The following is a 14,345-nucleotide window of genomic DNA, read 5'->3' as shown; positions in this document are numbered from 1 at the left end:
TCTAACTCAGAAAATTTCCTTTAGTGGCTATTCATGAATTTCTTCTAGGAAGTCATCAGAAGTAAAGCTGAGATTTTAATACACAGCTATGCAAGCTAAAACCTAAATCTCTTAAGCCATACTTTTTTTTTTTTTAAACTAGAGCACTACTCAACTCTGGTTTATGTTGGTGCTAGGGATTGAACCTGGGACTTTGGAGCCTCAGGCTTGAGAGTATCTTTCCATAACCATTATGCTATCTACTCCCAACCTAAGCTATCATTTCAGCAGCACTTTAGAGCTTCCAGAATAATTTAGGAGTCCAAAATAAGGCATTATTTTCCATCTCTTTGTTAGCCCCTTACCTGCCACATGAAGTTTGATATGAAAATTACCTTAAAGTTAAAGAAGTTTTTTGCTTTTTTCCCCAAATTTTAAGCAAAATGTTTAATCTTTCCAATGGACTGTCCTCTTCCTATATATATATTTCTTTATTGGGGGATTAATGGTTTACAGTTGACAGTAAAATACAATGATCTGTACATGCATAATATTTCCCAGTTTTCCATATAACAATACAGTCCCTACTAGGTCCTCTGCCATCCTGTTCCAGGACCTGAACACTTCCCCCCACTTTCCTCCCCCCACACACCCCAGAGTATTTTACTTTGGTGCAGTACACCAATTCCAATCCAAGTTGTGCTTAGTGATTTCTCTTCTGATATTGTTTTTCAACTTCTGCCTATTAGTGAGATCATCCTATATTCATCTTTCTGTTTCTGATTTAAAGAGTTAAAGACATTTTTAAGGACTTGATTCAGAGGGAATAATCACTTCAGAGTATATGAAAAAGTGAAAGGATATACCTAGCAAATTTCAAGGCTAGACTTGTGAGAATAAATCTGAGAGATGGTATGGACTGTTTTAAGAAATGCAATTCCTGGTAACATTCGGGCATACTGAACTATGATTTTAAATAACCTGGAACTATAAAAAGGCTTTAAAAACCATTATGCTTTTTGAACATGAGTGACAGTAATACTTAATGCACACTTAGAGACTATTATTGATTTTTAAGTATCTTGTTATTTAAAAATTAATACCCCAAGTTGACATTGCTTTCTTAGATGTTTCCTTTTTTACATCTTGGATAGCAGTTATTTTTCGTATAGAACATTTTATAGAAGAAACAACATAAATCAGAGGAATTGTGTTTTTTAATTAAACTTATCCCAAACTTATTTACTTCCTTAATTTTTTTATTTAGTCACACCAGGATAATTGCTGGGATTTGGTGCATGCACAAAGAATCCACCACGCCCAGTGGCTATTTTTTCCTTTTTTTTTTTTTTAATTTAAAATCTATCGTGTCTGAGATGAGAATGGCTGTTCCTGCCCTTTTTTGTGGTCCGTTAGCCTGTATGATAGTTTTCCATCCTTTCACTTTAAGTCTGGTTTATCTTGTTGTGACAGATGGGATTCTTGCAAGCAGCATATGGTTGGGTTATGTTTTCTGATCCATCCCCCCACCCTGTGCCTTTTGATGTGTGAGTTTAAGCCATTGACGTTTATTGATATTATGGATTTAATGTATTGTAGTGCCGTTGTTCAAAAAAAATTTTTTTTTGTTTGCTCTGATATATTGCAAGTATTATAGTGATGTTTTTGTTTATAAGAGGTCTTTTAGAACCTCTTTCAGGGCCAGCTTGGTGATGGTTGCCTCCTTTAACTGTTGTTTGTCTAAGAAGGTTTTGATCCCTCCATCTAGTTTGAATGAAAGTCTAGCAGGATATATTATCCTTGGTTGAAACCCTTTTTCATTCAGGGCTCCATAGATATCTTGCTATTCCCTTCTGGCTTTTAGAGTTTGAGTGGAGAAGTCTGCAGATAATCTTATGGATTTTCCCTTGTATGTGACTTTTTGTTTCTCTCTTGCAGCCTTTAGGATCCTTTCTTTATCCTTATTTCTTCTCATTGTGACTATGATGTGTCTTGATGTCTTCAGGTCTGGGTTGATTCTGTTTGGTATTCTCTGGGCCTCTTGAATCTTGATGTCCTTTCTGTTATTCAGGTCTGGGAAGTTTTCTTCTATTATTTCCTCTAGAATGTTTGCTTCCCCTTCCTCTCTTTCTTCCTCTGGCAGGCCAATTATGCGAATGTTACTTCTTTTGAGATCATCCCATATATGTCTGTTGTTGTTTTCAGTGTCTCTCAATCTCTTTTTAAGCTCTTTCACCTCCCTCTTTCTTCGTTTTCTCTAACTCATCCTCTGTCTGACTAATTCTGTTTTTTGCTTCTGTTAGTCTGCTTTCCCTTGCCTCAGCTTCTTTCTTCATTACAGCAATTTCAGCTTTCAGTTCTCTAATTGCCTCAAGATAATCAGTATTTTCCTTGGGGGTCTCAACTGTTGTTTCCCTAATACTGCCATTCCTTTCCTCCAATGTTGTTTTCATTTCTGTGATTAATAAGTTTATTATTGCTTGCATACTTTTCTTATCTATGGTTACTTCTGGCTGATTTGAAGTTTCTTCTGGGGTCCTGTCTTCATTCATTGGAGTAGCAGTTTTATTTGTTTTTGATCTACCCATTTTTTTGATTTATGTATTTCTTTTTTTTTTTATGCTCTGTTGTTCCTCAGTTGTTGTGACTTGAGTACAAGTAACACTGTACTAAATACATTTATGACAATTGCACTCACCAACCTCAGGAAATACAGTAGCAACTGAAGCAAGTATTGAAGCAGTTTAATCGTTACCAGTTAGCCAAACAATTTCTCCAGTCGGTGAATAAATAGTAACCAAATCCCAGTGAAGAAGAAAGAGAAAAGAAAGGATAGCAAGAATAGACAGTTATGCAAATCTACTATCCACTGTATATTCTAGGGGTAACAAGAGGGGAAAGGGAACTAGAGCAGAGATACACACATAGAGAGTCCACTCTGAGTCAGATTTCTTCCCCAAAATAATTCACAAATTCAGAAAGGCAAAGAAGAAGGAAGAAGTGTATGACAAGATAAAAAAAAAAAAGAGGCAAGAGAGAGAAAAGGGAAAAGATAAGAAAAAGAGCAGTGAAAGGAAATTCCCAAATGTGTATCAGTGAATTCAAAAAGCACACTGTTTGTTGGTGTGGTGGCTGGGGGCTGTGACTTTGGAAGCTGTAGGATTAAGGAAGAAAGGATGACAATAATGAAAAAAAGAAAAAATAATAAAGAGAGAGAGAGAAAAAAGAAAAAGATAAGAAAAAGAATAGTCATAAAAGGGCAGTGAAAGGAAAGAGTTTTTTTTAATGTATTTATTTTTAATTATTTAATTAGCTATGCGGGGTGAGGTGGGGGGGTTTGACTACTTAGAAAGAAAAAAGGCCAGAGGTTTCAGAAGGGTATAGACTTAGAATTAATGATACTCCCTGGTGGGACAGGAATTTGGTAAAGAAAAGGATCCCCTGCTAGGAGCTGGTCCCCAGGGACTGGTTATGGGGGAGGGGGGGCGGGGAAGGAGGTATGCTTAGAAATTAAAAGGAAGAAAAAAATTTTTTTCCCCTTTTTTCCTACTCTAATTCTTAACCCAAATTAAGTTATAGTCACCTCCTTGGTGTCACTGCTAGGACCCCTTATTGGCTGGCCTACTAAAGGCAGAAAATCCTACCATTTCCAGGAGATGTGGTCAGAGCTCAGCCACTAGCAGCTTCTCAGTCCGCCATCTTCCAGGAACCCTCTCCTTTTTTTTTTTTTGTCCCCCATTCTATTGTTTGACAGTCTGAAATTCAGAAGGGAGGAGGAGATATAGAGGAGAGGAACAGAGAGACACCCAAGTTTCATGAGTGCTTTACCACTCACGAAGCTTCTCCCCTGCAGGTGGGAACCCAGGGCTTGAATGTGGGTCCTTGCACATGGTAACATGTACATGCAGCCAAGTATACCATCGACTGACTACCTAATCCCAAACTTTAAAAATGTTTGTAATTTGAACTACATTCTTCTTTTTTGTATTAGTGATTCAGTTTTAATTTACAAGATTACATGTCAACAGGGATACAATTCCACACTATTCCCACCACCAGAGTTCTGAATCTCTGATCCCTCCATTGCAGTCCACCGTGGTTCTCCCAAGGTTGCAGGCATGGGTTAACCATCAGTCTCTACAACTATCTATCTACATTTGTACGTAATTGCCTCCTTTTTCTTCCAGGTCGAGTCCTTTCTAATTTGAACTACATTCTAACAGGGAAGAAAGTTAAGACCAAACAGTAAATTTCTGAATTCTTAGAAGATGGAAATAGTCCTTTTTGTTTGGTTATGTATAAAAATGTACGCTAAACTGACTGGAGTTATTAAAAATAGCAAACCCAGGCTTGGGAGCTAGCATAATGGTTATGCAAAAGCCTTTCATACTTAAGGTACCAAAACTCCCAGGTTCAGTCCACAACACCATAAGCCAAAGCTGAGCAGTGCTCTGGTTTCTCTCTCCCTGTATCTTTCTCTCTGTGTTTCTGTCATTAAAATAAGTAAAATAGATTTTTTAAAAAATAGCAAACCCTTAAAGATACAGAACTAAAGCATGATGCAATATATATTTGTAGTATATGTGTGGAAGCATGACAGGGAATGGTTATCTTCCAGAAGATTGATTATGAGCTTTTTCTTCTTTTTGTTAGTTGTATTCTTTAAAGTTTCTACTATGCATATGTACTTTTACTTAAAATGTAAAAATCAATAGCAAATTATTTTTTAAAAGACCAAATCATGACCTTGTTAGATATAGATATGGGCCAAAAACTGTTTTACTGTGATAAGCTGGTAATACCTTTCTCTAAAATAGTCTTGTCAGACGTTTTAACTCTGTTTGTTTACCACCACCTCAAAATTCAGATATAACTATTTAGTTGAAGAGATTGGGGAATTTTTGTTACAAGAATTTTTTTCTTATCCTTATTGATTATATAGATATAGCCAGAAATTGAGAGGGAAGGAGAAACTGAGAGGGAGAGGGGAAGAAAGAGAGAATGGGAGAGTGGAAGAGAGAGACCTGCAGCCCTGCTTCACCACTTGTAAAGCTTTCCCACTGCAGACCGGGAGCAGGGGCTCAAATTTGGGTCCTTGCACATTGTAACATATGTGCTCAACCAAGTACACCACCACCCAGCCATATATATATATATAATTATTTTTTTAAAAATCAGTGAAATACACTGAAGTTGTCCAAGGAGTTTAAATATCAATGTCTGGGTGCCACCCACTAAGGACACTGATTTAATTGACTTGAGATATAGGTTGGCTAGTGAGACTCTTTGAAGCTCTCCAAGTTAGTAACTATACATCCAAGGTTGAAACCATCTATTTTATAGTATACTTAAGTTAACTCATTTGGTTAAGGGGGACCTTTAATTTATAAAGCTTGTACTGAGCAAACATATATTATTTTTAATAAAAGTTGTCTTTTAATATCCACTCTATTCCTGCATCAGGTAAAGTGATAGACTCTTATCTGCTTCTCTTGTTCTCCGTCTAGTCTGTTTCCTAAACTTTTGCAGTAGTTTTATTTTCTAGAGCATGAAATGGTTACATTACTGTACCACAGATACACAAAATTCTTCATCTGTTTTTCTTAGATAATTGTACAAGATTTTTCGAATGTTGTTTTCGACGGGTTATGTTGTTTTCTCCGGGCTGGCTTCACGGGCAGGTAACAGACGACCAGGGACTCATGGTTGAGCTGTAGGCAGTATCTCTTTATTCATGCAGGATGCAGCCGAGCTAAGCTAAACTCTAGGTAAAGTACCCTCAAACTCACAATGCTGTCTTTATATATACTTGCCAAGTAAGGTAGAAACAGGATGTGACATAGAGAGGGTGGAGAGAAAAGTGACTGGTGAAAATCAGAGTGTGACAAAGAGGGGGCAGATTAGGTAAGAATCCTATCACTGAACCACAAATGCCCTGGAGGGAGGGTGGAACTTGTTAACAGTGGTTATGTAAATAGAATAGTGTTAAGCAGGGGGGATTTAAACCAAATGAAACAGAAGGGGTCTCATGCATACCAACATTCGAATATAAATTTCTTAGACTTACCCTGACCCATTTTTCATTTTTTTAAATCTTTTATATGTTTGACACTAGAGACCCCCTCAACTCTGTTTGCACTACCATTCCTTTTTTTTCTCTGCACTACCATTTCTTTAATTCATTTTTATGTTATACATGCTATTGCGTGTTACAGCAGGCAAATATGATATTTCTAATTCCATGTCTAGTTGCTATTTCCATGTCCCCGTCCCAGTTAACCTCACTTTACTTCAATGGCAAATACATATGTGATTATTACTATAACTTATTTCTAAACATAGTATGTGTAAACTTGTGATGTTTTTAATCTTTTAAAAATTTTTTGGGGGCCAGACAGTGGTGCATCTGGTTAATTACACACACTATTGTGCGAAAGGACCTCGGTTCATGCCCCTGGTCCCCACTTGCAGGGGGAAAGCTTCATAAGTGGTGAAGTAGAGTTGCAGGTACCTCTGTCTCTTTCCCTCTTCCCTCAATTTCTCTCTTGTCTGTATCCAATAATAAATAAAGTAAAATTAAAAAAAATTAAATTCTTTATAGTAAGACATTAATGTATTCTACCTTAAGGTAGAATAATCACTATTTCCATTGTTCTGTGTTCATTTGTAGTCAGTTTGATTAGTTTGCTGTAACAGACTAATCAGAGTTGTGTGTTCCTATACTTGCATGTTAAAAATCTTTTCTCTATTCTTTTAAGTGCTAAGTAGCTTCATTTACTTATTGTTGTTGTTTCCTGTAATTTGACAGCTGTCGTGCAGTTCTTATTTCAGTAAGATTGGCTGTATTTTACACTGCCTTACATATTGGCTGCATCAATTTTATAGGGAGAGTTAAGTGTATTCAACCGTAAGATTTAGCCAAGCTCCTTTTCTGCCCATGTGAAGAAAATAGTGAAGTTCATAGATGTAGATAACTTTTATAGTACAAAGTACAGCCTGTGAAACTTTAACAATTTCTGTGAGAAAATGTTACAGTTTAATAAGAAATGAATTTGGTTAAAGTTTAAAATTCAGGAGTCTGGCAGTAGCGCAGTGGGCTAAGCGCATGTGGGGCAAAGCGGTATAAGGATCCTGGTCGAGTCCCCAGCTCCCCACCTGTAGGACAATAGCTTCACAGGCAGTGAAGCAGGTCTGCAGGTATCTTTCTCTCCCCCTCTGTCTTCCCCTCCTCTCTACATTTCTCTCTGTCCTATCCAGCAACGACGACATCAATAACAACAATAATAACTACAACAACAATGAAAAACAACAAGGGAAACTGTAGGGAAAATAAATATTAAAAAAAGTTTAAAATTAAAGATTTTTTCCAATATGAAAGATTTGGTAAAATTGCAATATAGCTTGTCTCCTTATGCATACTTCCTAGATTTTATTAATGTTAATAATTCTAATATTGTTTATTTAGGCTTCTTCCTCATAATTATTATTTTACAATCTAATTTGATAATTTTTTTACTCCACTAGAATGTGAAAGATGTTACAGAATCATTCAAGAAGTAGCTAAAGAGAGGAGGAAGAAAAAAAGTGCTTCTACCTAACAGAAGAAAACAAAACAAAACATGGGAAATACAACCACCAAATTCCGTAAAGCACTTATCAATGGTGATGAAAATCTGGCCTGCCAAATATATGAAAACAACCCTCAACTAAAAGAATCCCTTGATCCAAATACATCTTATGGAGAACCCTACCAGCACAATACTCCACTCCACTATGCTGCTAGACATGGAATGAATAGAATATTAGGGTAAGTACTATGGTGGAATGTTTTTAATGAACAGAGAAAAATCTTGATCTTCAAATGTATAGATATTTGTAGACACGTTATGTGGTGATATAATTTTCTAAAACTGAATATGCCTAAATTATTATCATTTTTGTTTTGACTAAATTAAATCCCAACATATTAATAGTGAGATTAGTACACATATTTAAAAAAATTATTTCTTGATAGTGTAAGATTATAAGATTACAATGTATAGTTCCACACTACACTCACAACCAAACTTCTGTATGCCCACCCTTCCACCTTCCAAAAATAATCACCATAATTCTCACAAGTTTTGGAAACAGTGTACTTGTCTGTCTCTCATTCATTCTCTCTCTCTCTTCTGTCAAGGTCATGTGAATCAGATCTCTAAATTCCACATGTGACTAACACCATCTGGTTGCTATTTTTCATCTAATGGTTTCACAAAGCATACTTACCTTCAATTCCATTCATTTTGTCCCAATATTTCATGGAATGTATTTCCCATAGTACTTCCACTCTTTGGCTATTGTGAATAATGCAGCTGTGAACATGGAGTTCATATTTCCTTTCTAATTAGTGTTTGAGTATCCTTGTATAAATGCCTAAGATGGTGCCCATATTCTTATTGTATAAAATACTTTTTGCAGGGTCTAGCAGTGGTGCACCCAGTTAAGCACACATGTTGCCAGGTACAAGGACCTGGGTCCGAAGCCCTGCTCCCCACCTACACGGGAGCATTTCATGAGTGGTAAAGCAGACCTTTAGGTGTCTGTCTTTCTCTCTTCCTCTCTGTTTCCCCCTTCATCTCAATTTCAGTCTGTCCTACTAAGTATAACAGGAAAAAAAAAAAACCGAAAAGATAGGAGGAGAGAGGGGATCAGAACACCACTCCAGCATATATGACGCCAAAAATCAAACTCAAGACCTCATGCTTGAGAGTCTAATACTTTATCCATTGTGCCACCTTCCAAATCACTAGACTTATCCTCTAGGCTTTATAGAATAGCTTCTTTGGAAATAAAAAAGCTTATATTTCGGTATAAATAAAATAGAAATTATTCATTAGAGTATATATCTAGCTTTGAATATTAGAGTTTCCAGAGATTGATTTCTGCTTTATTACTTTGTTACTTCTACATTTCTTAAATTCTTTTAAATGGGTTGACATGCAGTCCTCCTCTCGCAACCCCCTTCATGCATACCCCAAAAGGGTAGGAACTTAATCCTTAGAATATATCTAATTTGTAAATAGTGCCTGGCAAATAATAACTGTAAGTATTTGCCCCGTGAAAGAGCAGCTCTAAGAGGAACTGAAGGTAATTGTACATATTAGTGACTGGGAAGAGTAACTTTTAAGGCAAGAAATGGAGACTATGAGAGAGAAGAGTGTTATAATTTGGAAGGAATACGAATATAAGGTTGAATATTAGGTGATTGTATGCAAGAAAAAGGACCTGTAAGAAATTAGAATGTAAAATGCTACTCAACTGTAAGAAAGGATGAAACTATCTCCTTTTCTCCAACTTGAATGGAACTTGAAAGAATAATGTTAAGGGAAATAAGCCAGAAGAAGAGGACAAATACCCAATTATAATATTCATAGGTGGGGCTTACAATATAAGGTGACAGTTTAATTAGCTATGGTCTATTATGGCAGATCCAGGGAGAAGGGAAAAGGGGATTGTAATGCATGGTGCCCTATGGTGGATGAAGATGAGAAATTAATGTTGAGTATGGTATGCTGACTCCTAACATAAAAAATAAGAAACTGTATTCTTTGTGAAAAGCCTTGTAAGTCACTATTTCCCTTAATAAAGTGATTTAGCAATAGAAAATATCAAAAAGAAAATAACAACACCTGAAATATTTTTTTAAAAATTTCAGCATAATACTAAGTAAAGAAGAATTATGACCATGAACTGTTGACAGTAGGGGAGACCACTCAGCACCAGAGGACAGACACTGCATTATTAGAAAGATGTTATAGATAAGGTGAAGGTATAAAACTATAACTAAAGGAAGAGAATGGCTTATAGTGAATAAATATTTTGTGAAAACGTGAAAAGAAAGTTAGAATATGGCCTGGAGGTCCTCTAAGTCAGACAGAGCAAGAAGGATTTTCAGAGACACCATGATATTGGTACCACTGTTGGTCATTTGAGTAGTGGCTATACTTTATGATTTACAAAAGGTACTCACAGAAACCATGGAAAAAATACATGGCTTTGAGAGTAAATGTACTCTCTGAAAGCAGAGAATTGTAACTGGGAAGTGGCTTACCATGTAGAGTGTTGGTCTTGTATACATAGGACACAAGTTGAATCCCAGCACTGAGTATGCCGAAGTAGAGCTCTGGTGTTCCCCCAACCCCACCCCCGCCCCCAAAAGGGGTTTTACATGGAAAAGAAAACTGATTCCAGAACTACATTTAATTCCAATATGATGGTAGTTACTATCATGGGTAGAAGAGAAAGCGCACTAAAAATTAAGAGGATTAATGAAAGCTTGTATAAATTATATGGGCTGTAGTAATATAAAGGTCAAGATGTAAATGAATGGTTAGCATTTTCAGTTTAATAAACAATTTAAGGATGATAATGAAGGCTTTAACCCTTAGGAAATTCCCAGTGATGTAAAAGTGAAATTTCAGTACGCTAATAACGCTAATAAAAAAAGGGTCATGTTGGAGTAGAGAGGGGATCTAGAAGAAGGAGAGGCTGCCATAGCAACACTGTAGCAGCTAAAACTTGGAAGCAACCCAAATATCCAAGAACAGAATATATAGAATATATATATATATATATATATGTATATATATATATATATATATATATATATATATGTATGGATACTACTCAGCTGTTAAAAATGATAGTTATCTCCTTTGCTTCATCTTGGATGGAACTTGAATTCATCTTGTTAAGTGAAATAAGTCAAATAGAGGACAAATACCAAATGATTTTATTTATAGGTGCAACTTAGGAAATAAGGACAAGGCTGGGGTAGATAGCATAATGGTTATGGAAAGAAACTCTCATGCCTGAGGCTTGAAATCCCAGGTTCAAATCCCTGCACCACCATAAGCCAGAGCTGAACCAGTGCTCTGGTTAAATAGGAAAAAAATATATGTAAAAGAAAAGAAAGAAAAGAAAAGAAAAGGAAAGTAAAGAAAGGAAGAAAGAGGGAAATCACAAAGTGAAACTTGGACTGAATGTGGTTTATTACATCAAAGCAAAGGACGGGGCGGGGGGAGTTAGAGGGAACCTTGACACCCAGTTGTATAATGTATAGGAAGATGAGTAATTGTGCCTGTCTACAGCTGCACTATATTCCATCCCCCCCATTGACAAAAAAAGGTAGCAATTATAAACTGGCCATTTGAAAATTAACTGTGATAGAGTCTAGAAAAGAGAAAACTTTTGGATGGGTGATTAGATTCAGATGAAAGGATTTTACCTCCACAAGTTAATGTTCTACCTTCTGCCAATCCACTCCTGTAACTATTCCAGAATTAACCTTGTATTAAGTTATACAGTACTCTTAATAATTATAGGCATACTGTATTGTCAGAAAAGTCATGGTACATTTTTTCATAGAAAAACAAAAAATAACTTTTCTGACAACCCAGTAATTACAAAAATGGGTCTATCTAAAGTTTACATATCAGTTACATTTTTAATATTCTGCTTATGCATTCACATAAATTAAGGAAGACTCTACTTTTGAATTTATATAGATAATAGAAAAGTAGTAATATGAAGTAGGACAATTAGAATATCTAACTATAGTTTTAGGAAAAAAATGCTTAACAATCATGGTACAATGTCTAAAAATTGCAATTTTTTGTTTAAGATTATGTCTAGTACTTTAAATTGAGAATAATAAACTTTCTTTCATTTGATTAATCATTCAGACAGATTGGATCTGAGAACTTTTTCAAAGTTGTCTCATTTTCTTTTCTCTGTATTAGGAGAGTCTGGAAATAATATGACAATGAGTAGGAGAATGGGATGGAAGGAAAGGGGTATCACTTCATAACAACTGAAATCCTTCCAACTTGCAATTAAAATTCCTGGTGACAAGGACCTGAGGTCCCCTGAACAAACTGAAAAATGAGAATAAATTATATATTGTAGTTGGGCAGTAGGAGAGCTATATAAATGTGGCTGCATGCAATCTGTATAACTTTTCTACTTTAAATTTTTAGGAAAATTAAATATTTTTATTTTCCTTAATAAAATTACCTCTTATGAGAGATTTTAATCTTGAACCCTTTTTTACAGTATAATTTATTTATGTTATAGTCAACTGTAATTCAGTAATTTAAATCTGTTTAAAAGTCATGTACTTTATCAATGTAACATGATTTATGTTTTCATTTTGTCCTAAACCAAATATTAGGCCAATTTTTTCTATTTAAAAAAACACTATTGACTATCATTATACTTACAGATTTTTTGTTTTCTTTTAAAAATATTTATGTATTGTTAATAGAGAGGAAAGAAAAACAGAACATCACTCATCTCTTCTTTTCTTAGCAAATACTAGACAATTACATTTGTTGTTTTTTACTGTCAAAGTACTATGAAAGTACTATGAAACAATGACAAAAAGTACTATGAAACAATAACACATTTCCATAATGCTGTTCATATAAGTGAAACAACTCCACGGATAACTTTTAGATTTTGTTATCTCTTCTGTTTTCTTATTTCAGGGTAGGAAAACTGGTTTTCATTTTTATTTTCCTTTACAATTTTAGGACTTTTCTTTTTGGTAGAGATGGAAATCCAAATAAACGGAATGTGCACAATGAAACATCTATGCATTTGTTGTGTATGGGACCTCAAATTATGATATCTGAAGGAGCCCTTAATCCTCGGTTAGCACGCCCTGCAGAAGATGATTACAGAAGAGCAGATTGCCTGCAGATGATCTTAAGGTGGAAGGGAGCAAAACTTGACCAAGGAGAATATGAGAGAGCAGCTATCGATGCCATTGATAACAAAAAAAACACACCCCTGCACTATGCTGCTGCCTCAGGGATGAAAACTTGTGTAGAGGTAAAGCTTTTGTTTTTTTTTTAAATATTATGCTTATTAAAATAAACATCTTGGTAAAATGTAAGTAATGAGTGTGAATGTTTGTTTTGGTTACCTTAACAGTTCATTTAGCTAATCTAATTTTTTTTTTTTTTGTGGTCGCTATCATGATTTAAAAACAATCAGAACCCCTTTTAAGTTACTACATTGTTTTAGAGAAAGATTAAAAATAACCTCACAGTTAAACATTCTTGAGAATAAAATGGATTCAAGAGCAATTTAAAAAATTGCTATTATTTTGCAGATACTAGTCATAAATCAGACACAATTATATTGAGATATAATTTAAGTAAATTATCTTTTTTTTCTGGTTATTTTATTTACTTATTAATCATCACCAAGACTTCACCACTCTGGGCCAACTTTTTCAGATAGAGAGACAGAGGTAAAGAAAAATACCAGAGCAACAAAACTTCCTCCAGTGTGATAAGGGCCAAATTTGAACCTGGGTTGTGTGCACGACAAAGTTAGTGCACTATCCAGATGAACTTTTTACTGGCCATTTTTACTGATTTTTAGTAGTTTGCTTATGTATGTATATGTATTAGATGTTGAGAAAGACCACAACACCAAAGCTTCCTTCAATGCAGTGGGGACTAGACTTGAACCTGGGTTGTGCAGAGTAGCATTTTTTTTTTACTTTATACAAATTGGATATGACAAGTCTTGGCAAGTAGGTCCTACAACTGTATATATAGAACTGATATCTGAAATCAACAGTTTCCTAAACAGGGATAAATATTAATTCGCAGATAGAACCATTTTAATGGCATACTTTTTTTTTTTTTTTGCTCCAGGGTTATCTCGCTTGGGTTTGGTGCCTGCACCACGAATTCAGCGCTCCCTGGAGGCCATTTTCCCCCCTTTTGCTGCCCTTGTTTATCGGTGTTGTTACTATTATTGTTGTCATTGTTGTTGGACAGAATAGAGAGAAATTGAGAGGGGAGGGGAAGATAGACACCTGCTAACCTGCTTCACCGCCTGTGAAGCGACCCCCTGCAGGTGGAGATCAGGGCTTGAACTGTGAATCCTTAAGCCGGTCTTGTGCTTTGCACCACGTGCGCTTAACCCGTTGTGCCACCTCCTGGCCCCCTTTATTTATTTTTAATTAATTTATTTATTTATTTTGCCTCCAGGGTTATTGCTGGGCTCAGTGCCTGCACCATGAATCCACTGCTCCTGGAGGCCATTTCACCCTCTTTTGTTGCCCTTGTTATTGTAGCCTTGTTGTGGTTATTGTTGTTGATGCTGTTCGTTGTTGGATAGGACAGAGAGAAATGGAGAGAGGAGGGGAAGACAGAGTGGGGAGAGAAAGACAGACACCTGCAGACCTGCTTCACCGCCTGTGAAGCGACTCCCCTGCAGGTGGGAGCTGGGGTCTCGAACCGGGATCCTTACGCCGGTCCTTGCTCCCTGCTGCACTACCTCACAAACCCCCCCCCGCCCCTTTT

General features: G+C 36.0%; 1 protein-coding gene across 4 annotated transcripts in view; it reads left to right on the top strand.

The window, feature by feature from the left end:
- LOC132539904 (ankyrin repeat and IBR domain-containing protein 1-like) overlaps positions 1-12,919 on the top strand; it is a 53,876-nt gene extending 40,957 nt beyond the window's left edge. For 3 of the 4 annotated variants that reach the window (XM_060196247.1, XM_060196245.1, XM_060196244.1), the window contains 2 exons: positions 7,504-7,786; positions 12,555-12,919. In XM_060196247.1, coding sequence (XP_060052230.1) covers positions 7,599-7,786; positions 12,555-12,879 — 513 coding nt within the window. In that variant the 5' untranslated portion in view covers positions 7,504-7,598 and the 3' untranslated portion in view covers positions 12,880-12,919. Of the gene's footprint in view, positions 1-7,100; positions 7,169-7,503; positions 7,787-12,554 lie in introns of those variants that run through there. The other variant, XM_060196246.1, reaches the window with a different exon arrangement.
- The last annotated feature ends 1,426 nt before the right edge of the window (positions 12,920-14,345 follow it).

This window comes from Erinaceus europaeus, chromosome 8, assembly GCF_950295315.1.
Source record: "Erinaceus europaeus chromosome 8, mEriEur2.1, whole genome shotgun sequence".
NCBI lineage: Eukaryota > Metazoa > Chordata > Mammalia > Eulipotyphla > Erinaceidae > Erinaceus > Erinaceus europaeus.
Note: the sequence above shows the minus strand (reverse complement) of the source record. Positions and strands in the feature narration are given on the sequence as shown.